The sequence below is a fragment of the Hyposmocoma kahamanoa genome, unplaced genomic scaffold (assembly GCF_003589595.1).
Source record: "Hyposmocoma kahamanoa isolate Upper Pololo Valley unplaced genomic scaffold, ASM358959v1 65, whole genome shotgun sequence".
NCBI classification, from domain to species: Eukaryota; Metazoa; Arthropoda; class Insecta; order Lepidoptera; family Cosmopterigidae; genus Hyposmocoma; species Hyposmocoma kahamanoa.
In genome coordinates this window covers 7,835,278-7,861,348 of record NW_020653853.1, presented here as the reverse complement: position 1 = coordinate 7,861,348, position 26,071 = coordinate 7,835,278, and the positions used below count along the sequence as shown (strand labels likewise).

The following is a 26,071-nucleotide window of genomic DNA, read 5'->3' as shown; positions in this document are numbered from 1 at the left end:
TCTTCACTAGGCACAACTAAGCCGCTGAAGTACATTCATATTTGAATATCTTAAAGGTAGCAAAATATTGTAGTCTTCAAGATGGCTTGTGGCAAAGTTCTTTTCTGTTTTGCGCTTCTGGTAAGAACTCACACTAAAATGCGATCGAAATTCCCCGTAGATAATCGAACCATACATTTCCACTATCTTTTTATTTACTATATTAATAATATTTTATGTGATTACTTTAACATGTGCTATCTACTTTTTTCAGGTAAATCTGAGCGTTATCTTAGCAGAAGAAGGTGCTGACAGTAAGAATCAAAACCCCTCACCTTCTGAACCGCAAAGGGAAGAACACGGATCATTGGATGAACGATTTATACCCTTTTTAACACCGTTTGCAAATATCTTCTCACAATTCGCCAACAGCACCGGCTTGCCTTTCTCTTCGTTCTTAAATTCTCGGTCACAAGGCATTGATATCGAAACCGACAACCAAACTGACAGCAATGAACATAGTGACAGATTCTTCTTCAGATTTCCTCGCTTCGTCGGATGCAATTACACAGAGAACGTAAGAATTGTATCTTGTTTCTTTATTGCTCAACGCATCGAAAGTATGGCCCGATTGTTCTGGCAGAAGTCTTTAGTAGCAGTACAGCTTCTTGTGAAAAAGTTCATCCAAGGAAGTACTGCCACCTTACCTATTACTGCTATTTGTGCCGTCAAACAGTAATGTGAGCATTACCGCGTTCCGGTTTTGCAGGGTAGGGTGCTGGTGAAATGCGCATGGGATTTTTCAACTTATGTCTCAGGGTGATGGGCGCAGAGGCAGTGCACCTCAGATCTTTGCGATTTAAAGCTCTGAGTGGCACTGCAACTGTTATGGACAGGCGTGTCGTTTACCATCAGGCGCATGACTTGCTCGTCCCATCACTTATTGTCATAAAAAAAATCCAATATCGTATTAATAGAATATTGGAGTAGCGTACAAAAATCGATTTAGATCTCACTTGCATTGTTTGCTTCTCAGACTTTCCTTAATTGAAATAAATAAGGATTCGGAACATTCAGTGACAGTTGTGAAAGAGTTCATCCAGATATTTCTTTTTTTAAATACCAAGTAACGGGACGAACAAGTCGTGCGTCTGGTGGTAAACTGCCATCTTACCCATTTCTGCTGCCAAGCAGTAATATGAACATTACTGCGTTCCGGTTTTGAAGGGTAAGTAAGGGTACTGGTGAAATAACAGGCACATGGGACCTTTCAACTTATCTCAGAATGTGACGGGCGCAGCGGCACTACAACTGAACTGGTGTGATGCTTGCCACCAGACACACGACGTTGCACTTGGTATCATAAAAAAAGACATTTCGCAAATGTAGGGTTCGATTCCCTATTCCATTATTGATCTTGGAGGTAATTTCGTAACGATATTGTGCACTTTATTAGTAACTTACTATTTTGGCTATTTGTTGGTTGATGTAATTTTCTAGCTCATTAATTAATTTATTATTTTTGCCCAGCCCGGTTTGGCCTGCTATAGCTGCCGCCAACGTGTAAACTGCCTGCGTAGCAACGTGGGTATTGTGACGAGGTGCAGCTTCTTCTTACCGTACTGCAGCGGCAACGGGACCTGCTCACAGACCCCGGGATCATTGTGTTAGATACACATGCTCCTTTATTATTGGTATATCCTCTATATTACCTATTTTATTTTATATAATATGAACTAAGTAGGTACTAAATTAAATATTTGATATCCAATTATACTATAAAAATCTCTATAATCATTGAAAATACATTAAGTTCTTAGGTTTGTACGATTGTTACACATAGAAAATGAAATTATTTTTATACATTTTTTCGCTAATATTTAGCTATAGCTAATTCTTAAGAACACATTAAAAATTATTAAACAAACTTGAACAAAAACAACAATATAAAATGCAGAGCAAAGAGAATATTTCTCCCGACCCGGGAATCGAACCTATTTCAAGTTAATCATGCGGTTTTTTTTTCAGACTGACCGAAGTCAACAGCGTCTTAAATCGATGTCATTTATGAAAACTATCGACCCTAGAAGCCAGTACGCGACATTTTTTCTTTTACTATTGATTGATTAACATAAATTGTTAACTTATAATGATCAACTTTAAAATAAAACAACAATTTTGGCACTGTTTTGTTTATTTACAATAATCACGACATAAAATTGAATACGTATCTGTATTATTAATATACTTCACATTAATAGAGAAAATCCTACTGGAGTAAAATGTTAAAAATTATTATCATTTTATGGTCACGCACATTGTCCAATTTATTGTCTAAACCTTTAATATTGCTGCGGAAAACCCACCGGGCGTTATCCGCCCAAAACATTTTAATGATATTAATCTAATAATTAGAGATGTTCATATTGATTGAATTTAAAAGCTGAAAGTCAAAATCGACTTTTAAAGAAATTTTACAATTTTATTTGTCAAACACAGCGTAAGTAACTCAGAACTATTCTAGTTAATTTAAGAGACCTTTAAATCGGTTTTTTTTCTGTTGACGCGTTATCACATTTAAAAGATAATGAAGCGCGAATAGAATGTTAATACTATTTAATATATAGGTAGCCATTTAAATTTCTTAGACGAATATTACATTAGCATATTTGTATTTTTTTTAATTCTAAGCACATAAGTATTTGCGATTGACAACATAATTTTTCCTACGACAATTCTTTTCGATCCGGCCAAACTTTTATAAAAATGAGATCACTTAACGGATAAACTTTCCTACTCTAATAAATAATAATTACATTAATTGAAATAAATATTTAATGAACTAAAATTATCTATCGTAGATTCACAACATTTAACATCGATATAAGAATTTATTATTATTATTTTTTTGAGATTATTGTCTACTTTCTTTTATGTTCCCCGAGTTCAAAAATTTAGTATATGAGAGTAGCCATTGGTCATCGTAAGTTAATCTGTGGACGATGTAGAGCACATTAATTTGATAAAGTGCAATACAAAAGTTCATTGGCGGCTAAGCAACTTGACGTCACCTAGCGGGCACTGACACAGCTACTGGTTCTTGCGCCGGCTTGGCAGACTGCTATTACGGTAGATCTTCCTCAGCAAAATGTTGTCTACGGCTGGAATCAACAGGTATCGCTTGCCGGACGTATGATGTGGAACTTTAAGGGAACGGAAGTAATAAAACTTTGGGACTTCTTTGGTATTCTGCCAGTGGTTTTGATCGATGTACTTGAGAGCAGGGACCGGAGGGGAAGGTATCGACGAGGTTTCAGAGGGGACGTCGTTGCTCAATGGTCGGTGGAGGATCCTCCCGGTCGGGTGCGAGTTAGGAGATACTGCCGACGGCGGTAGGTCGGCGTAGTCTGGATCGCCGTTTGCGTCAACTTCGGGACTAGTGAAATATTCCCTGTAGACAATCAGTAGGAATTTTTAAATTTTCGACAACACAAAATCATTCATAAAAAAAGTGGAAAATTTATGATTAACGAAAAAAGGTCCTAAATACAGCTAAAAGCTGCCTTATAATTTTAATAAATACCTTACTACTTATTATCTTATATTAATTGAAATATCTTTTTATTAAATTTCAACATCGAAATTACTTTTCTTGTTGTATTTTTTTTTCTTTTCAAATTAAGTTTTCCACTATATACTTTCCCCAATATACTTACAGCCTTGGCCAAAAGTATGGAGCACGCTAAGATTTAAAAATAGTAAAATGACAAAATTTATTACATTAACGTGCGTTAACAGAGAGAGCACATTACATGAGAGATTTAAACCTTTTAGATGGTGAAAAAATAATCCTATACCATTGTGCACATCTGGAATTGTTGTAAGCACCATGCTTCATACTGCCACCAGAAGAACGAAAGGCAAAAGCAGCAAATTCTAAATTTGTAGATAAATATGTTTAAATATTTTTAGGTTTTTCTGATAAAAAGAATAGTTAAAATATACATTTGATATTAGTAGTTTATTCATATTATAAATAAATACATACCACATATTTTATACAGAAACTTTCATTGTAGTTTAATCAGTCGTTTTTGAAAATGCCTTAATTCAGTAAATAAAAAATATAAAAATATTGTAACAGGACATAAACGGCGTAACTAATTTAAATGTGGCTTTTAATACTTGACTCATGAATAAAAAAAACTAAAGGGCACAGTTATATTCAGTTGCGCCTTTTTTGGGTTATGTATTACATTGTAATTGAACTACATAGTAAGGGCACAGTTCCGTACATTACTAAGTAAAATCCTTTGATATTAGTGTTTTTAACGTAATAAACGTCAAATATGACTTTTTATAATAAAAAATCTGATTATTAAAGTCAGTCATGCTCTTTGAGTTTGCTGTATATACAACAATTCCTGAGAATTTTTGTTTCTGTACCCAAATATGCATGTAACTCAATTTTGATAAAAATGTTAGTTGTGCTCTTTTTCGTTTCGAGGGCGCAATACTTGGCCAAGGCTGTACTTCAAAATTTATAACGTAAAATAAATTAAAATTTCTCTAAGTTAGGCAAATTGCATAGTTAAACAAGCTTCTCAAACTTTGTACTTTTGTCGGAAAAATAAATGATGAAGCCCCCGGAATGCACTAGTAATGGAAACAATACAGAGCTATCTTGCCGCTTTCTGCCACAGTCATGCTTGCTGCATCCGGCGCTCTACATAGCACACGCGTTTACATAACAACTTCGCAGAGCAATGTAGAACAATGTTATACCTACCCGTGTAGTAAGTAAAAGTATGCTGCGTCGTGAAACTTCAACGCAAATATTATATTTGGATATTATACAGAAGCAATATTATATTCAGTGCCAAATTAAGTGCCTTGGGTGCCCTAAGCAATTTAAATCCGTTCTACCTGTTTCCCTTCTCCTCCTTACCAAAAAACTATTACCAAAATAATGACATGAAAGAATACTTGCTTATTATATATAAGTTAATCCGGCACGGAATTATAATACCCCTATATAAACCATGTAAACCCTGTATAAACTTTACACATACCTAATTCCGAAATTCTCGTCAGAGGAATGCTTCCTGTAAAACAGAATGACAATGTTAGCTTGCTTATTTTACACTCCACTACATTTAAAAGCGAGTTCTAGAACATTCATTCAAATTCCAACAAAATGAACAGAGTAACTATGTACATACACCTACACATATATCTATAATTAGAAAACACGTTTATTATAATTAAAAAACACAACCTAATCAATAACACGTCTAATCTCTAATTATTCTAAATCCTCTATCGATTTAAACACCATGCGATATAAAACATCGCTATATTCTAACACAGAACTGTCGTCCAACAGTTTATTCACATGGCGTGGGAGAGACGTTACACAATTGACTAACGTTTAATCATGCCTCTAATTTTCAATATTTCTATGCGACGCCTATCTCAAAAGCACTATTTAAAGCACATGAAATTGCAACTAAACAATTGTTAACACAAACTATCTATCACATCGAATTGGTTAGAGGCGAATGTTACGAGACCTGTACATTTCTTGACTAGGCAATAAGAGTCTGGCCCTGCCAGACCTACTATAGCGTCCTCCTGAAAATCTGAATGAAGGTAGTAAACCTAACCGGGCAAGAGATCCAATGTGACGTTTCTCAAAATTTTCACGAACCTCGCTATCTTCATCTGCAACAAACGCCGCAATAGCCAATAATTACCTCGTTTTATTGAACAATTTTTAAAAACACAAGGCGCTGACTCACCTACAGAACGCTTATCGTCGGTTCCATACTCAATATTTTCAGGGTCATGAATATCATTATGGTCCATGACGTCAGGTAGCGACAAAATGTATCGCTTCGATCTAGGACTCGCCTCCACATAATTTGGTCTGAACAATCCGTGAACGGGCAAGCCTACAGAACCCCTCTTTAAATCCCAATAGGAATCCAAGTCAGCAGAAGTCAACCTGTCTTCGTCATAATCAGAATTGCGTTTGTATACTTGAGACAGAGGTGGAAACATGTCTGGGTTCACAGACTGTTGTAAATCATACAATTCATTGAAATCAAACGGACCATCAATTTCTGATAATGGCGGTATCGGATTTTGATAGAATGGATAGTAGTATTCGTCGTCGCCAGCAAAATCAGCCTTTTTGTGGATCTGTCCGTTGCGAGCTAAAGATTGGATATTTCGTTTCTCATTTTGCTGACTATATTGTCCTCTGCCGCCGCGATAACCGTCTCTTGCAAGTGCTTGAATATTTCTTTTCATTGCCGAGTAGCTACGAAGTCTTGCTATGGATGCTAAGTTTCGTTTTTGATGCGATGCTTCATCATCTTGTTCCTGTTTATCCGTTTCGTCGTAAGGGGACTTGAAAGTTGGCAGCTGGCCGTTCTTAGCAAGTGTCGAAATGCTTCTTTTGAAACCACCGACAGAGTTCTTGAGGTATCCATCTCTAGCCAATGCGGCTATGTTTCTGCGAGGAAAAGTTGGCCATTGATTGCCAGGATCCGTAGGCAGGCTGACCACCTTAGGGTAAGCAAAAGAATTATATTTAATTTTCACATAATAACACACAGCTATGCAAAATTATTCAAACAATTTTCAGAGATTGTCAGCAATGCCAAAATTAAAATTACCTATGATTCGTTTCACTAAAACAATGGAAAACAGTAGCAATTGATTCATTAATAGGGAATCCTTTGTACGCAACAATTTCCAATAGCCTACTGGGCGATTGTAATACGTTAGCCTTGTGGAAGAGAAAAGTCAATATGATTTTGGAGATTATTTAATTTAGTTTAGAAAGTAATTTAAATTTCCGAGTGATTGAAGATTACGTGTGTACTTATTCTCTTTTACAGTTTAATGAAGAGCATTTGCTTTCATTATTTCGGAATATTATTTACATATATCCACGTACAGAATATAATGAAGTCTTTAGTAAAGGCCTATTCAGGTGTAAGCGACATTCGCTACACTGTGGGTAGCGGAAAATGCCACGCGGTATCTCTCCAGGTATTTGTATGAACTTCCGCGACCAAAGCAAAACGAGTACCGCGCCATACCAACCAGGTCGTCGGTATCCTTTCGCTTGCTTTGCGAAATTGGTTTCGCCGGATAGCACGATACTCCGCACACTCCTCAAGTCGGTGACGATTACTTAACATAACGGAAGGTACCTACTCGTTTGCGATTATGACGTCGAACAGTGAAATGTCAGGTAATTGAGGTCACACGTTACATGTGGTCTTATTCACAGATAGCACAGAAGTGATTGTTTAGGCGGGAAAAAGAAATTTTAGAGATATCCGCTTAGGTTTGAACAGTAGAAATACCGCTTGCCCACTCGGGTTACGCTACCCGCATCGGCAGCGAATATGGTGTAGATCTGAATAGGCCTTTAGACTTTTTTCTCTTACCTGCTCGATGTAGGTAGAGAACGCTACAGCCAATGTGACGACGAGCAAAACGCGACTCCTGTGACGTCCATCGTTAATACGTGTCGAGTCTCTCATCTAAAGAAACATATTTTTGAACTATAGATGTAAGACACTTATGAGGCAACCTAAACAAATAGTAAAAAAATAAATGTACCAGGTTACAATTCCTTAAACAATCTAAAATGATTTAGTGGTGAAAAATATATATAAATAAAAAATCGTCGCCTTACTCAAACTCGTATCATAAAGCACAACGTTATTGAAATGCAAAAAATGGATTGTACATACAAATTTTGCAGGCTCATTTTACATCACATTTTCTTCATATTCACACATTGGCTTTTACCTACTCTTAAGTAATGCATCGAAATTAAAACACCCTTGACAAAAAATTTAAAATAAATAGAAAGTTTTGCCATCTCCTGAACTATCACCCTTTATAAGGTACGAGTTAAGTAAGGCATCGAAATGATAGCTACATTTGTGCCAGTACTAATTTTCATTTGATATTTTTTTAAATATTGCAAAGACTATTATACCAGACCAGATATTTCTAAGAAAAAAATCAACAAACAATTTTGCTAGTACAATACATTGATATCGTTGATTTACCTATACTAAAAAGTAGTTACATTTAACAGTATCTCATAAAAATCTAAAAGTTGTTTCAATATAAAGCGCATTATTTCAATGTGGAAATATCTTTTTCCTGGGTATGAATAATTGAACGTCGCAGCGAGGAATATACAGGTGACAGTTTCAATTATGCTTGAGCGTCATAGCATACACCTGAGCCTCGTGCCAAGTTAATGGGTTTTCATGTCCAACCACCCGAAACACACACTATCTAGGTTTTATTGAAAATTCTAGATATTCAAAAGCAAAGCAATTTATTGGCCTAGCGAAATAACTTGTTTTAATCAAATTAACTTCAAATGTTTAAGTCATATTAATGACCTCCTTATCACAACTAATGTAATCGACATTTTTAGCGTAGTTAAGTTATTAAAATCAGCGTAATTGACATTTTACAAATAAAAAAAAACTTTAGGTCCAGGTGCATCTCGAAAGTTACCAAAATGCAAATGGTTAATTATGACTTGGGGGGTAGATTTGAAATTATTATTTAACGTCCTTTTAAAAGAAATTTATACTTAAGTTTTAGTAAATATGATCACAAGCATACTACAAATATTTTAGTTGCATTCTCTTCTAAGAGTTCGTAATATTTCGGCACCTCTTCTAAAATGTTGCCAATTATATCAAATCAAACAAAAATTCCGCTTTAAGAGGCTTCGGGTAGCTATTTTAAGAACAACCTTGATCAATGTTGAAATGAACACATAAAAATGAAAGAAATTGAAAAGTAAAAAGAAGTCAATTTTTTTGTAAGCATTTTGATATATGTACTTATTGAGATTTTTTTTGTGAAATAACATCACTATTTTTGTTATAATTTTATGAACACGAATCTCGAATACACAGAAAAATTTTTTTCGTTTAACCTGGTGGGACTTAACCCACGTCCATGCTGCACCGTAGCATTGCTCTTTCCCAACTGAGTTACCGAGCCGTCGAAATTCTCCTATGTGTTTTTGTTATAGATCTTTGTACTACAGGTAACTTGAGCTTTGCAATAATGGGCGAAAATTGCAAAATTACTTATTTAATTACCGATGAAAGTTGATTTTGTTTGTTTTGTAATTGCTGTTTTTTTTTGTTAGAGATATTATCTTTATTACAATAAATACAGAATATTTTTGGAATATACGAAGACGTACACACAGGTCAGTTGTTGGCCTGTCCTTATCCAGTGCAAACAGGAGTTAATATTTATAAGTGATGTATCACTGATGAGTCACCAGGAATGTATGACCCTTATTTCGTCTCTATTTCTGGTTATATACTCGATGTTCATACATCTGTCTCATTCGACCATCGATCGACCATCGATCGGTAGTATGGTAACAATTGTCAATCGACGTTGACTCGTCTCATGTAACCATCGATCGATGGCATCGATCGCCTGTCGATCGATTGATGTGGTAACACCCTCATGCCGATTAGCAAATACTTTCACCACGATAGCAAGCATTACAATGAATGCCGTCGATACGATAAGAAACAGAATTTCGTATCTTTAGATTTAGCTGGCAAAACCCAAAGTACCGATGACATTCGAAAATGAAATAGAATTCGCTCCGACAGAGGGGTGACCTTCGCTTAAAAATGCTAAAAAATTTCTATCAAAGAAAGTGACTTCTTTGTAAAGCATTTTTTCGTATACGCACCCTTGTCCTTTACAACAAAGTACGTTACATTCTTGAAATAAAGTCTAACATTAACAATATTGATCAATATCCATATTGATTGAGCTCAGGTACTTACTTGTCCATTTATAAAAAAGGTCCTTGAACAATTGGCTACAATATTCAATAGACGTAATTACTATAACAACGTATTAATTACGACTACATTACTATTTCTATGATAGTACTGATAATATATTAATACTTAATAGACATTTATTTAATTGATATCAGAAGCACAAAGAAAAAAAACAGAAAATATGATGAGTTCTTAGATTTTCGCAATTGTTATACATTGAAATTGAAACTCTTTTTAACCGACGTTAAAAAATTTCCAATTAGATTTTTTTAATCTGTTTTTTTGTGTGTATTTTACGCTTTTACGGCTTCGTACTTCAGTATTGGTCCCATATATATATATATTCTTTATTGCACCAAAAAAAAACAAACAACAACAAACCATTTGAATTTGAAGAAAATATTCCACCTCTAAGGGTGGCAAATTAGGGGATGAATCCGGTTTCGCACACTTTCCGGTAACCGATTTTAATAAAACTTGGCAAACAGATGTAATTACACGGACTTTTGAAGTCGATTTTTTTACAAAAAATATTATTCCTAGATCGGGAACATCTTTTTTTGTAAAAAAAATCGAGTGTATTTGTTTCTTTTTCCCAGACAAATCAACGTTTCAGGATTTTTACAGATTCCATGGTCACGGTCGTTGATCGTGTTTGGACACGCAATTTAAAAAAAATTGTTTCATATAAGCCAGAAAATATAAATTAGACAACTATATTTTAGGTTGAGCAATTACATTACATAGATATTTATATACATTTAGTTTCATGTAAGTCAAAGGTGAAGCCGTGCGAGAGCCAACACTAGGCTAAAACTATTGTATGGCGAATCATCTCTATACAAAAGTAGCAGTAGAGCTCCTTGTGAAAGAGTTAAAAAAGAAAGGTAATATTATTATATTACCTAACTGAATATGAGACATACATTTCATTTTCCCAAATCCTCTTATCGAACCTCACAGTCACAAGTCACAATCAACTTTCCCGACGGGAAGTAACTTTGATTGATTTTTAGACGCTTTTCTGCCACATCGAACTTAAAGATCTGATAGCAAGTAAATTCAACGCAAAGTTAAAATTAAATTCTTGTCTTCACCATTCCAAAATTTGATTACTTACCTTGTTTCAGGAAACCTATGACATTTCATGTTGTATGTGGACGAATTGACATAGTAGAAGTTTAATACGAATTTATATGCATGGTCGATACTATCGCACACGAAACCAAATCCTGCCGTAACTCAAAATTGTAGAATTGAGAAAACACTACTGGAAAATTAAAAAAAAGTTAATGAAACCAATACACACATATATTCTCGTTTAAAAATGGATAATTCAGTATTATGAATAAATAAAGATAATTACATTATTCGCAATAAGATCCAACCTGTATTTTTTCCATACTTTGTTTTCTCAATTCCATAATTTTGAGTTACTTTTGATTTCATGTGCGATACCCTTATTTTTCTCACAATAATAAACCGAGTTCTTTTGTTTTATTTATATCTTACAAGCTGTGCGTAGCAAATGCTACGTCGCCGTGCCGCCCAAACAGAAAATGGCTACGCCACCGAATTCAGACTGTTACAGATAATGTATAAATTGTTTACTAAGTAAACACAATTAATTTAGTTTAATTGTAATAAAATTACAAAATCCATTTTCTCTAAGAGTGAAAGGCATCAAAAAAATAAGCAAGAAAAAATTACCCTCACTTTAGATTATAATAATATGGATTTATCAAAATTCCTTTTTTTTAAGAAATCATAATAAGGTGAATTTTATAGTTTTAATAAAATGTCTAACTGAATTTAATAATCACATCATCAGCTACGTCGCTTTTTATTGGTGTAATAAAATCATTGAAAATTATTATGTACAAACTACTAAAATATATCTTCAAAGTTTTACTGCTGACAACGCCGTCTCATCACCGCGAATTTTCGCCTACCAATTCCGCTAAATAACAATTAAATCATCAAGTTATTTTCAAAATATTAGTTCCATAAAGTTCTACTTACGATTATCCACTTTATTTCACTGCTACTGCACTTTGAAAACTTTTGCAAAGTTTGGAGCAACTTTTGCTCCCAGGTGTACTAGGGACTCTTCGTTCGTGCCGGCTAGGCAGGAATGACGGCTGTGGGGTAAATTAAACGCTTTTATATCAGCCTGTGGGATGCGCGCAGGCGTACGACAGCAGAATATGTGAATCCGTTATAATTGATAGGTCATAGGGCGATTTATATGCAACGGCGGAAAATTACTTAGCACGGACACGTACCCTTCAAAATTTTTATAAAAATTACCTGTTTTAAAAATAGGCTACAAAACAAATATTTATTATAAAAAGTATTGTACTATTTCGTAGGAGTACAATAACCACCTACTTTATAACTGTTCTAATGATGAATGTCACTTTTCCATACACATAAAACGATCCGTAAAATATATAAATAAAAGCTCGACGAAGGACGGTACCTACTTTATTGGCGTGCACTTAAAAGAGCTACGTTCAAAGGAAAAGCTTTCGAGCCATTAGTGTGAAATAAATTATAAAAACTCATACACGTAGATCTTTAAAAGTGTGTATTGTTCCTTTTTTTATAATTTAAAGTGACGGGATGAACGAGTCGTGCGCCTGATGGTAAGCTACACGCCTGTCCATAACAGTTGCAGTGCCATTCAGAGCTTTAAATCGCAAAGATCTGAGGAGCGTTGCCACTGCGCCCGTCACACTGAGACATAAGTTGACAAGTTTCATGTGCCTGTAATTTCACCAGCACCCTTACCCATCCAAACCGGAATGCAGTAACGCTAACATTTCGGAATGGGCGGCAAAAATAGATAAGGTGGCAGTACTTCTCTAGACGAACTCTTTCACAACGAGCTCTACTGCTGCAAGATTTCATTTTTTCTTAACATTTATTAGCACGGCTAATGAACGTTTTGATTTCATAGACCATATCCTAAAATAAAGGATACATAAGTAGTTATATTACCTACACTTTAGTTCGTAAAATATTTTTGTACCTGTTTTTTTGGTAGCATATCATAGTTATACCAAAATATTTATTACTAAAACGGACTTTCCTGAAATGAAAACGATGACCGCAACAAAGTCAGCATAACAAAAGTTGCAACGCAGTTTCAGTTCATTTAAGTTCATCCAAAGTTTCCCCCCGTAGGTGGAAGCATGGTCCATACCTCTAAATCAAAATTGCACAGAAATTTAATACCTATATGCCATTTTACGTAAGGGGTTATGGGACACCGGGAGTGATGCCAGATATTAGTTACAAATCAACATTGATTGGACGCATTGGGACCTGTCAAGGTTCTCCTCTTACGGGCTTCGAGTGATTTAAGCGTTTTTTTAAGGCTCAGATTACTTACTGGACCTTGGGAATGCCGGATTAATTGATAGAGTTATCGGTAGTCGTGGTGAATATGGACATACATGTTGGCTTTTACACACTGACACTAGATACGGTAGACCGTCGTAAGGTGTGAAACCTGAAGCCGCTGCTTTCAATGGGTTAATAATATAATATAATAACGCACACTCATAGCCTGCCTTACCTATTTCTGCCGCCAAGCAGTGATGTCAGCATTACTGTGTTCCGGTTTTGAAGGGTAAGGGTGCTGGTAAAATTACAGGCACATGGGACTTGTCATCTTATGTCTCAGAGTGACGAGCGCAGTGGCAGTGCCCCCCCAGATCTTTACGATTTAAAGCTCTGGGTGGCACTGTAACTGTTACGGACAGGCCTAGCTTACCATCAGGCGCACGACTTGCTCGTCCCGTAACTTAATATTATAAAAAAACCCCAGCACTAGGCAAACCCTGTATCGTGGGTGTCATGGACACACATAGACAACCACAAATTACATCCAAACTCAGGCCAGACAAATATTTCTCCTGGCCAGGAAATCGAACTCAGGATCTCTGCGTGGCAGTCCAGCACGGTAGCCTTTCGGCCACGGAGGCAGTTAAAACGGTTGTGCCGAGTATTCCCAACAACCCCCCTACCATCGCCAACAATAAAACTATACTTCACAGTTGTCCCATTTGGCAATGTGCCGGGACCGGAATTGGTGGAGACAACAACTTAGTGTTACATTTGTTAGTTGTGAATAATGTTCATTCCCTACATCGACCTACCAATTTAAGGTTCCTAACTAATTTGCAAGGCTCCTCAAATATATATTAATATATAATCTATTTGATATACTTTGTACGTTGTATATCTTGTATGTGTATTAATTTTAATTTAATGTAACTCCTTTACGATCGATTTTTTTTTAAACTAGTCATGAGATGCTTTCTTACGAGCGTCTTTTGCGAAAAGCTGTTACCCTAATTCGTCCCTTACTGTAGGTACCAAAATACGGCTTTTTAATGGCTGTAAAATATACGCCACGTATATTTTTATTTAACAACAATTTGAAAGAGATTGCTATCTAGCAAAAAGGCTGTCTGTTGTTTGTGTCTTTTATTTTTTGTGTTTGTTCTTGTAAAAGTATTTATTATTGTATAAGTCGTGGGCCAATAATCATTTTCAAGAACATTATAAATTGTTTTACTTATACTGTAATCTTCGAAAGTCTATACTATACATCTCTAGAAAATCCCAATTCTACTTTCGCATTGGTATCATATTGGTATATTCAAACTTTAGAGTGAAATGGTGATGTCACAAAATAGTGTACGCTGAAATAAAACTACAAAAAAATGTAAACTCGATTTATTATGTTTATAAAAATATATAAAATTCATACCGAATCTTTTAGTAAAACTTAGTCTAAATAAGGATATGTAACACCCATTACTTTTACACCATACTTAAAAATATTTTCGATCTATAACATAGTACACTTAATTCATAAAATAGTCAAAGACACATTTAGAGAAACGCTAGAAAAAAGTAGTATTGATTATGATAACAAAGTCATGTTCTTAGATTTTCCCGATTGTTACACACAGGAAATGAAACTATTTTTTCGGATATAAATCGTATTTTTTTTCAAACATACAGTCAGCTGTGACGTGACCCAGTAAAGGGTCCGAAACAGAAAAGACAAATATCCACGAATCAGATCCGAAAGCATAGTTTCATTTCCTATATGATAACAATGTTCGTATGTACTACTTGCCACATATAATAGTATACCCACAAACCAGTGAGTATACCAGACGTTTAAATGAAAACAAAAGATGATTGAAATAATTCTTGCTTCAAATTAAACGTCCTGCCCCGTTCATCAAAACGGTCTACATGTTCACGAGTTACATTTTCCAATAAAGTTTTTACAAGTTCATGGGAATTATGTTTATCAAAAAAATCTATAGGACCCGTAAACTGGAACGATATGGATTCATACTTGTAAGTTCTGAAACTAGAATTGTAGGTATTCTGCCATTTTCCTTTACCGCCACTTTTTTAATCCCTTAGCTCATTAAGTTCTACTAAATCGTATGGCTGAATGGTTGTCGTCGTTGCCTAATCTTAATGGGACATTAAAAAAACTAGCGACAACGTATTCCCGCCTTTTCTTTCAAATTTTTCACTCCACATGCTATAAAAGTACGTCAATGTAGCCTTACGTAGCGGGAAAAAGTGCGTCCTTTAATCCTTGGAAAAAAGTACCTCATTTTTTAATTTACTTCGAGTGAACAAACTCATACAGCCAGTAGTACGCTCGATTTTAGTTCAGTGCCTTTTCCGCATAAGACAGTGGCGCCATATTAATTTCTCGCGTTAGTGCGTTTGTGGTATCTATGTCTAGTTGAGAAAAAAAATACCTCGAAAACTTCAGAATTTTGGTTCGTAATTTTCTTGAAGACCCAAAACGATTGAAATTTTTTTTTCTCGCAAACGAAGTGAAAAATAGAGTTTTCGCCTCGAAACTAACAGCCAATATAAACCCTCGAATTAATAGACACCCTGACTTAAGCTCGATAAAAAATATACTATTTTGTGTTGTTCTTGGTTGCATAATTTTAATATTTCCTTTGCCACTTGAATCACTTGACCACATTTTAATAAAATAAAATCTAATTTTAAAAATGTATGCAGGATTATGCAAGACACTTGTCAAAATTTTAAGACGGAATTAATCGGCATTCCATGATTTTTTACGAGTTGTAAAATTTGATAAACAGGGCACAATGCTTTATATGAACATTGTTATCATAATTCAACCTTTGTTCTTCTTCATTCCTCTAAACAGTAGTGTATGACGGTAAATACTGCTTAGAGACTGGTCTCCTCCATAAATCTAAGGTCACTCAACTTGCTTTCAACCAAATCTATATCGTTGATTCTTTCTAAAGTTGTGACATCAGAAGGTTGGGTAACGTTTGAAACTGCTGTAGCCGCACTGTCATCTAAGGCCATTTCCACTGTACTCGCATTCACTGGTATATTCCATATGTGTTTAGATATCGTATTCACATTGTTTATATTAATCCTTAATATGTTTAATTCTTTATTACAATCCTGATTTTGTTTGTCGTTTATTTTGTTACTGTTGAAACATTTAAATGTTTTGTTGGAAAAAGTTGTAGTAATGTCGCTCATCTGGTTTAAAATATCTGAAACAACCGATACCTGGTGATAAATAAAAGTTCTTTTAAAAAACGAAGCTTTATAACTTTACAGGACAAATTTCTTTTATCGTGTAGAAGGTATTTTTTTTTTTTTTATACATGACAGGCAAATGACTCCACTCCACCTGATGTTAAGTGGAAAGTGGTATCCAAACGCGAAGGAACCTAGTGCAGCGATGAAACCCTCACTGCACTAGCCACCTCCACCCTGCCTGCCTACAATATGCCTCTTCACGCCTCAATGAAGGTATGTAAAATATGAATATATTTTAGAAATTAAACTATTTTTATTTGTTATAATTATTAATACAAAGATTGAACACTTACAAAAAATTCGTCTGGCGAGAGAAGCGTCTGGCACGGTTTGCTAGGAGACGTCGGTTCGAATCCGGCCGGATCGAAGGGATTTTTTCTAAATGTTCGATCTTTGTATTAATTATAACAAAATTCCATATGTTATACTCGTTTGTATCTTATAATATCTTCTCACTAAAAGTACCTTCGTTAGAATTATCTTCACATCACTAAATAAAGAAATTCTCAATTTCTAGTAAAGTAGATAATAGAAGTGAACTTTATTTATATTTAGTCGCACTAGGTAGAGCTCCTTGTGAAAGAGTTCGTCCAAGGAAGTACCTTACCTTAAGTACCTTACTTACTTCTGCCGCAAAGCAGTAATTCGTTGAAGGGCAGTATAGTACAGAATATGGTGTTTTGCATTAATATTAGACAACTGTTTAATAATTTCCCAACAAACAAGCAGGTCGTATAAGTGACCCCTTATACGACTGTTAGTCATGTCGTCGGAGATAGTCAATTACGCGTAACTAGCATTTGATTATGAGTCTCCATTTCGGGTAATTTAGTCGCCAAATCAAATCCGCGTAATCAAATTAGCGTGATTTACGGGAATCTATTGTTATGAGCAGGGCTGGGCAAAATACATGCTACATCTTAATTGAAATACAAATTACAAAATACTTCCTTAAATGTATTTAAAATACAAAATACCAAATACTTTCTTGAGGTGTATTTGAAATACAAAATACAAAATACTTTCATGGGGTGTATTTAAAATACAAAATACAAATACAAATTACAAAATACTTTATTAGTATACTTATCGCGACATGTGGAAACCAACAATTTCCTTCAAAGCATTTCCTTCCACAATACATATCTTGAAAAAGAAGTTTTAAATATTCAGTTTTACCAGAAAAAAACTGTTAAACCAATACAACCATACTTCAGAGCACGAAGTACGTATAATTATTATTAATATTCCTATACATGTCGAATACTGTATATACGTGTAAATGCCATTCATAACACGTTCACAACACAAATTAGCCGCTCACGCGATACGTTATCCCTATCTACTCGGCCTATAAAGGATGCAAATGTGCAATTTAAACCAACCGCAAAATGGCGGCTATAACCCTAGAACCCTGCTACTCTAAGTTATAACCGCGAAAAGATGACTTTGACGTCTTTGACAATACCATGCACTGTTGCCACCTGCAAATGTGCTTCTACTGCATTGAATACGAGTATTTAAGATGTCGTGAGTGTTGTGTGTCGGTGTAGTGAGAACCCTAGTGCACAAATAAGTAATGAAGATAAAGTGCGGGTAGTTAGAAAAACGCGCACAACTAGAAGATGCTGACACCCGCCTCTTCAGTCCCTGCGAGACCATGGACGTTGCAATATGTCCGAAACGTCGAGGTAAATAAAATATGTTTATACGTGATTAAGTCCCGAATTAAAAATCAAATAATTTCATACTTCATTTTTTGAACGTTCCGCTTTACACAAACGGACGCACGCACGCACGCACGCAGGCACGCACGCAAGCAGGCACGCACGCACGCACGCACGCACGCACGCACGCACGTACGCACGCACGCACGCACGCACACACACGCACTCACACACACACATATACACATACATACATATAATAGATACTCTTTGCAAAAAAGCAATTGATCACTTGCATTTACTTCGTCATTTACAACGACTTCAATCAAATTACATATATTTTTTGTATGTAGTTCTTCACACATAATACCACCACGAAGGTTGGGGGGGTCAGTTGGGGGGTCGGTTAGTGTGCCGGTTGGGGGGTCAGTTAGGGGCTCAGATAGGGGCTCGATTACGGGGTCCGGTTGGAGGTCGATTAAGGTGTCGGTTTGGGGGTCGGTTAGGTGTCGGTAGGGGGTCGGTTAGGGTCCGGTTGGGGGGTCGGTTGGGGACCGGTTAAGTGGTCGGTTGGGACTCCCTAACCGACCCCTTAACTAACCTGCTAACCGACCCCCAACTGACCCCTAACCCTCAACCGATCCCCTAACCGACCCCCTAACCCACCCCAAACCCATCCCCTAACCCATATTCGTAATGACACTTTTACTTGATAGTTTCGGTTTTAATTGTTAGTTTCAATTGTTTCTTAGAACAACTAATAAAATTAATCAAATTGCAATTAAAATCAATTCAATCGAAATCAATTGCAATTGAATAGATTTTTTAATCTGATTGAAATTTAATTGATTAATGCCCAACACTGATATAAATCTATGCACGTCACACAATAGGCTGTACATTGAAAAGAAAAAAGTATTTTGTTGAAATGTATTTTACAACGAAAGTATTTGAAATACAAATTACAAAATACATTACGGTCAGGTATTTGAAATACCAATTACAAAATACATTTTTAGGGAGTAATTGAAATACAAATACAAAATACGTATTTGTATTTTAAATACGTATTTCAAATACAAGTAATTCAAATACTGCCCAGCCCTGGTTATGAGTCCGTAGACAATATTAATTAATTCTTACTGTGCAAAAATGAAAGTCGTAGCCATTGAAATAACAGCGTAATAACATTACATCCCCCGCCTGTGAAATTTGGTTTGGAACAGATACGCGCTTTTTACCATTACTACATACGCGGATTTAAGTGTTTTTGTGGTTAATACCTAACCAGTAAAGTTGCATACACGTTTTATATCTGACAGTTTAGTTATCTGACTAAATAGTCCAACAACAAAGTCCAAACGTTTACACAAGTAAATTATACAACAATCATATAATGGTCTGAAGCAATAATGCGTGCATTACTGCGTTCCGGTTTTGAGGTGTAAGGGTACTGGCTAAATTACAGGCACATGGGACTTGTCAACTTATGTCTCAGGGTGACGGGCCCAGTGTCAGTGCCCTTCAGATCTTTGCGTTTTGCTATGGGTCGGCGTGTCGCTTACCACCAGACGCCCCATTTGTTCGTCCCATCAACTGGTAAAATAAAAAATCATTTCGTGTGTCGAAATTCGAAACGATGGTGTGACCAGGTGGCTGAAAGTCTGGCATTACCAGTGAGCATCGCATTCCACCTAGCCAAAGACAGAGTGCAGTGGAGAAGATTTATTGATGGTGTACTTGCTCATAGTCCCTGAGCAGCGAGGGACCGACTGAGGAGAAGGATGATGTCAAAATGTCTCTTGCGGTATTATATTGTATTTTATTGAGAAATAACAACTCACCTGTAACTTGAAGACTTGTGGCTTCATCCATAAGGCTTCCCTTGTCAGAATAAACACTATACTCAGTATTGTTAGCTTTTATATTATCCAGATGCAATTTGCAATGTCTACTTAGAACTGCCTTCCTCAAAGACGATCGTTTATTCGGCGAGAAATTATACAATACGGAAGCTTCACGGATCACTTTCAGATTTTTATTGACCAATGTCTGTGTACGATTATCAGGTTTCAATTCGGACAAATTGAAAAGCTCATCTACTTTCACAGCGAAACTGAGTTCGTCTTTCTTTGCTTTTAAATGTTGAGTTAATTTTGCTAATGGGAATTTTTTAGAATACGATCTCGTGTTCGTAGTTCTAGCAAAAATGCTTCGGGACATATTGATAGGCCTCTTAGGAGAGTTCACGTAAGTGACTTGATTCTTATTAATTGTATGCGTTAAGTTCTTAATGGGCGCTTCTTCGCATTCGAATAGCTCCTCATTTTCTTTAGGGTGAAGTAAGGAGTTTATCTTGCTCACTAATGTATATAGAAGCTTCAATCTCTTCAAAAGTTGTTCCATGGATACTTCTTTACTTTTATAGTTCTTTACTTCGTATTTAAAGTCGTCTCCGGAGCAGAGTAGATTGCTGACAACTTTGCATTCAGATTGCACTATAATTAAAAAGAACACTTGTAAGGTCACGGTTTAGTCACGAAATTATAGCCTGTACAATGGAACACTTGCCTTCTCTTAACCTCCTAAGGTCCCGTATCCACCAAAATGTACATACTATGATATATGATTCAGCCCTAGATAATATTATTCCCAAGATCACGTAAACACCAAGTGCATATCTACTAAATGTAGGACTATTATATTCTATACATATATACGATAAGGTGCCCAGAAAAACATTTTTTCATACAAAACTGAGAGCACGCTTGCTTGAACCTGAAGTATGTAATAATATTTAGTACATTTATATGTACATTGGGCGTTTAGCGGTTTCCCCATTGTACTTTTATAACTTTGTCAAGATAGAAACAAAGATTATTATTATTCTTCTTCTTTGCAGGGTCCATCGAGTATATAACCAGAAATAGAGACTAAATAAGGGTCATCCATCCCTGGCAACTCATCAGGTAAATGGGCCTTACATCACTTTTAAATGATTTGGCATCTGAGAGGATGGAAAAAAATAAAAGAAAGGATCTGCCCTAACTACGGTATGAACGTGCATACCTAAACAAGAATTGAACGAACAAATCGACTCATCCGAAGAACAGAGTCCGATGTGATTGAAAATAAGCACGAAATTCTCGAAAGAATAATTTCGTTATTCAAACTAAGGCCTATGTACAGGTGTTGTGTGTTGTGAGAATTCATATATCTTATTTCGTTTCGGAAATATAAGATCGAACAATGGTCAATCTGACATCCACAGCGAAGAAAAACGAACGAAATGTACTATGTCCTGAGAACAAGCAGTCTTGCACATAGATCTTTGTTCTACGGATGAGTCGTAATGGCGGATTTCTTTAGTGTCGTACCATAATGTATCGATAAGTCATTATCGATATGCAATCATTTAATTAAAGTAGATCAATATTCCATTTAGGAATATTTGAGGTTATATGGGAATACCCGGGAATGTCACATGAAATTTTGAACTTATTGTTTTGCTTTACAAATACACAAATATTACGAAAAGTGAATTTGCACAGAAAAAAATATTTATAATTTGAGAGTAAGTATATAAGAAAGACAAAACTTTGAAATATAAATCCTATACATTTCCAACCTCAAGATTCATATTTTCATACAGAAATTTTTAAACAAATTCCAAATAGTGTAAGCTTTTTGTATTTATGCATTGGTATAGAATTAATATCAGTGACTGATTTAAGTGAATCTTTAATACTTCCATTTAATTTTGGAAATAAATGCAAGTAGTAATATTATCAATAATAATGTTATAATCATACGTTTATTTAAATCATGGCATAACAGGAAATGTAACAAGAGACAGTGTTCGTATAAACTTGTCTCGCATATATTAAATAGCATGCAAATGTCTGATTATACAATGTGATTGACTACTATTGGCCTTAGACTATGGAAAGTAAAGGACATGTTACGTTGATATATATAGATCAGACGAATGCATCATATACATATAAATGCATCATATACATATAAATGTATATGATGCATTTTGATGTCGAAAACATAAACATGTTATTGTCTTTGTTTAACTATTACGTGCAGTCTTAAGCCAAGAGAGATAGCATTACATTGGTCTGTGTCAAACACGGGAATCGAAAATACGTAACGTCATCTTAAATGCCAACCGTGTCCATTTCGCAGTACGTGAGGTACATGATACCGTTGTCAAAGGGAAGTATTAAGCATTAAGGAATGTAGCTTTAGAAAAAGTGCAAATCAATCAAATGTTACATTGCACAGGCATGTGTTATTTTTTTGTCTATAAATCACACAATAGTCCAAATATTTCATGTGATTAGACTTATTTAAGTAGTTTATTTATAAATCTTGCCAAATTTTGCTTTTGTTACTTTAGATTGCCTGTTTGTTTGTATATTTTTTGATCGTTAACAACACGATTATTTTGAGATAGTGTTAATCTTGTAAGCATAAATATTATCGATATTCTGTTATTAAAACAATTCACTACGAGGTTTTTATTGTTTTATTATAATTTTTAAATTTAGTATTTCAAGTTTGACTACAAATGAAAAAAGGAAGAAAGAATGGTAGGAAATCATAGGACTGCGGAATATAAACAAACGTTGGATCAAAGACCATCTTCATTTGTTCGCTTCATTTTGAGAGTCAAATTTTAACAGAACTTTGAATGTAACTAGACTACATGACAATGCTATTCCATCATTAGGTTTATTGGTAATTAATTTTATGTTCAATTTAGATTAAACAAGACTCATTTACTAGTTCCTGAAAACAAGAAAGCCAGTAACGTGAATACTAGAATCCGCAGAAACCTGAATAGACTTGTACTTGACAGTTAAATTAAAGACGATATGTAAATATGTACTAAAATGTAGGTTAAAGGCATACCTCTCAAAGTAATTTTTATACTTTATTTAGTAAGTACAATTAATAATATGTAATGTTATATACCAGTAAAGTAGGTATAATTAAGTAAGAATGCGCATGTCGCCAACAAACTGCACAGCAGTTTGGTGACTTTTACAAAATAAGTTAGCAGTTGTAATCTTGAAAATAAATTTTAAAAAAGTTTAAATGTGTGTGTTGACATTTATAATAATATACCACTCGAGATTAATTATTAGACTTGTGTTTGTTTAGGCATACTTTGGGTACAGTAAACTAAAGAAACAAAAAAAAACAGTTTCAGAACATTCAAGCCATACATTTGCATGTCGATAATGACTTATCGATAGGTTATGGTACAACACTAAAGAAATCCGCCATTTGTAACTTTCAAATTTTGGTTATATGCACGTTGATTCTGTAGTTAGGGCAGCTCCTTTCTTTAATTTTTTTTCCATCCTCTAAGCTATTGGCCGAGCGCCTTTGATTTGTGCAGAAAATTGACACTTCTCCGAAGTGAGACAAGTAGTCACGAGCGACTGCGAGTTGTGACAACGCACGTCAAACGAGCTCTATACACGTTAGTGCTCGCCTTCACTCGGTCAGCTAGGCGAGTGACACCGAACGATGGCAAGGCAAGACAAGTAGGCTGTCTATACGTTGGTATTGGCCTTCACCCGGCAACGTTAAACCAACATCGTCATTGTAAAGCTGGCCTTATAAAATAAGAATTTTTAGTAGTTAGAGTTGTGGGAAAAAATCAGAAACGAGCGGATAATTTTGTTTTCAGGAACTGAGAATGCCTAGTAAATGAGACTTGTTTAATCTAAATTCAATATAAAATTATTTAGCAATAAACCTAATGATCGAATTGCATTATCATGTAATCTTAGTTACATTCAAAGTCATGTTAAAATTTTACTCTTCAAAATGAAGCGAATAAATGAAGATGGTCTTTGATTCAATGTTTATATTCGGCACTATTTTACGGCGGTATGATTTCCAACCATTCTTTTATCTTTTTTGATTTGTAGGTAAACTTGAAATAGTAAAAATAATAATAATAAAATAATAAAAACCTCGTACTGAATTATTTTAATAATAGAATATCAATAATATGACGCTTCCAAGAACAACACTATCTCAAAATAATCGTTAACAACAATCATCAAAATATACAAACAAACGGGCAATCTGAAGAAACCAAAGCAAAATTTGGCAACATTTATGAATAAACTACTTAAATATGTCTAATTACATGAGATATTTGGGCTTTTGTGTGATTTATAGACAGAAAAATAATACGTTACATTCAGTCGATCTTCGCTTTTTCAAATGCCACATCCCGTAATGCTGCAGCGACAAATTTTCATTAATACTTAATTGTTCTCACTGTCAATATTTTTGTCCATTTTATTACAATACATGCGAATAATTCAATAAAATACTTGGAAAAACATTTGTTTTGACATTTGATGTACGTCTCTTTGACAACCGTATCATGTACCTCATGTACTGCGAAATTGACACGGTTGGCATTTAAGATGACGTTACGTATTTTCGATTCCCGTGTTTGACACAGACCAATGCAATGCTATCTCTTTTGGCTTAAGACAGCACGTAATGGCTAAACAAAGACAATAACATGTTTATGTTTTCAACCTCGAAATGCATCATATACATATAACGTCTGATTTATCAACATAACATGTTACACAATATACATTAGTTTCCATAGTCTAAGTTTGGCACAATCGTTTTCAAATAAATTAAATGACGTTTCGTCTCTATTTCTGGTTATATATTCGATGGCTGGGTCTGGATGTTAAAGAGGTCAGAGTTGGATGCTATGATGCGATGACGATGGTGCAGCACTCAGTCGATTAAAATCATTTGCAGATTAGTTCACTAATTATACTTGCTTTAGGCAGGCATCACGCATATCGAAACTGAATCGCATTAAGCTGGTCAGAAAAAGCTTTAATTTCGTGTCATAAGAGCGAAAAAGACGTTTCGCTTCCGCTCAGACCGCCAATGCGCAAGGCACAACGTCTTTCCCGCTCTTATTACATGGATATAATGCTTTTTCTGACTCTTGGAGTTATTCCTATACTTATTAATTACCTTTATTCAAATCAGTAAGTAACGGTACCAGCTTCTCGTGATGTATCAACGCATCAGGTTCCAGTCTGTTGTAAACAGCGAAAAAATCTACAACCACAGAGCCAATGTTTATAATGGAACATACACTGGTGTTGTTATAACGATTCTCCTTCATCAACTCTAGTAGTATTTGATGCATCATTTGTTTTGATTTCTGTAAAAGAAAAAATAGGTATATAATAATAACACGCACACACTCATAACCCCGCACTAGGGAAACCCTGTAACGCGGGTGCCATCGACACACACAAACAACCACAATTTTCACCCAAACTCACGAGAGAAATACTACATGTATTTCTCTCGTGAGGCCATACAAATATTTCTCCCGGCACAGGAGTGGAACCCGGGACCTCTAGCGTGGCAGTCCAGTATCGTAACCGTTCAGTCACGTATATTACTAATAATAAAGAAGTTTATTCTGTTCATCATCACCCCATTTATAAAGGGTCTCCTCTGGAAGCGCGGGTTTATGCCATAGTCCGCCTCACTATCCCAATGTAGGTTGGGAACCCCACATATTTTCCGAGGGTTGCAAAACTTCTTCGAAGTTTCATCACGATGTTTTCTTTCGCCGAAAAAGCTCAGAGGTGCGAGCCCGGATTCTATCCCACGGAGGCCTCTCAAGGAGAGGCTTTTTTATCTCTCTTCTTCTGTACCTACTTGAAAACAAAACAGTTTTTGTTGTACTAGTTTCCAGAATCCGTTTTTCTCCCAAAAACCAGGTCTTGAGAGCTACCCCAAAGGAAAGATACAAATTTTAAATCCGTATATGCTAAAAAGTCGTAAAATAACATGTTGACAATGGCTTACTCTACC

The 26,071-nt window shown here is 35.4% G+C and overlaps 2 protein-coding genes and 1 pseudogene across 2 annotated transcripts; 1 reads left to right on the top strand and 2 right to left on the bottom strand.

Moving 5' to 3' along the window:
• On the top strand, nt 1-2,137 carry LOC113231264. The gene is made up of 4 exons (XM_026465498.1): nt 1-120; nt 254-556; nt 1,510-1,673; nt 2,008-2,137. Exons 1-3 carry the CDS (start codon nt 82-84, stop codon nt 1,648-1,650), a joined length of 483 nt encoding a protein of 160 aa, XP_026321283.1. The 5' UTR covers nt 1-81; the 3' UTR covers nt 1,651-1,673; nt 2,008-2,137.
• Nucleotides 2,138-2,248: 111 nt separating this feature from the next.
• On the bottom strand, nt 2,249-12,004 carry LOC113231263 (neuropeptide-like precursor 1). Its single transcript, XM_026465497.1, has 6 exons — nt 11,877-12,004; nt 7,446-7,541; nt 5,781-6,552; nt 5,553-5,703; nt 5,052-5,084; nt 2,249-3,430 (listed from the first exon to the last, which is right to left on the bottom strand). The coding sequence occupies exons 2-6, from the start codon at nt 7,539-7,541 to the stop codon at nt 3,070-3,072; spliced, it is 1,413 nt and encodes a 470-aa protein (XP_026321282.1). The 5' UTR covers nt 11,877-12,004; the 3' UTR covers nt 2,249-3,069.
• A 2,996-nt stretch (nt 12,005-15,000) lies between these two features.
• Nucleotides 15,001-26,071, bottom strand: part of LOC113231374 — a 24,848-nt pseudogene continuing 13,777 nt past the window's right edge.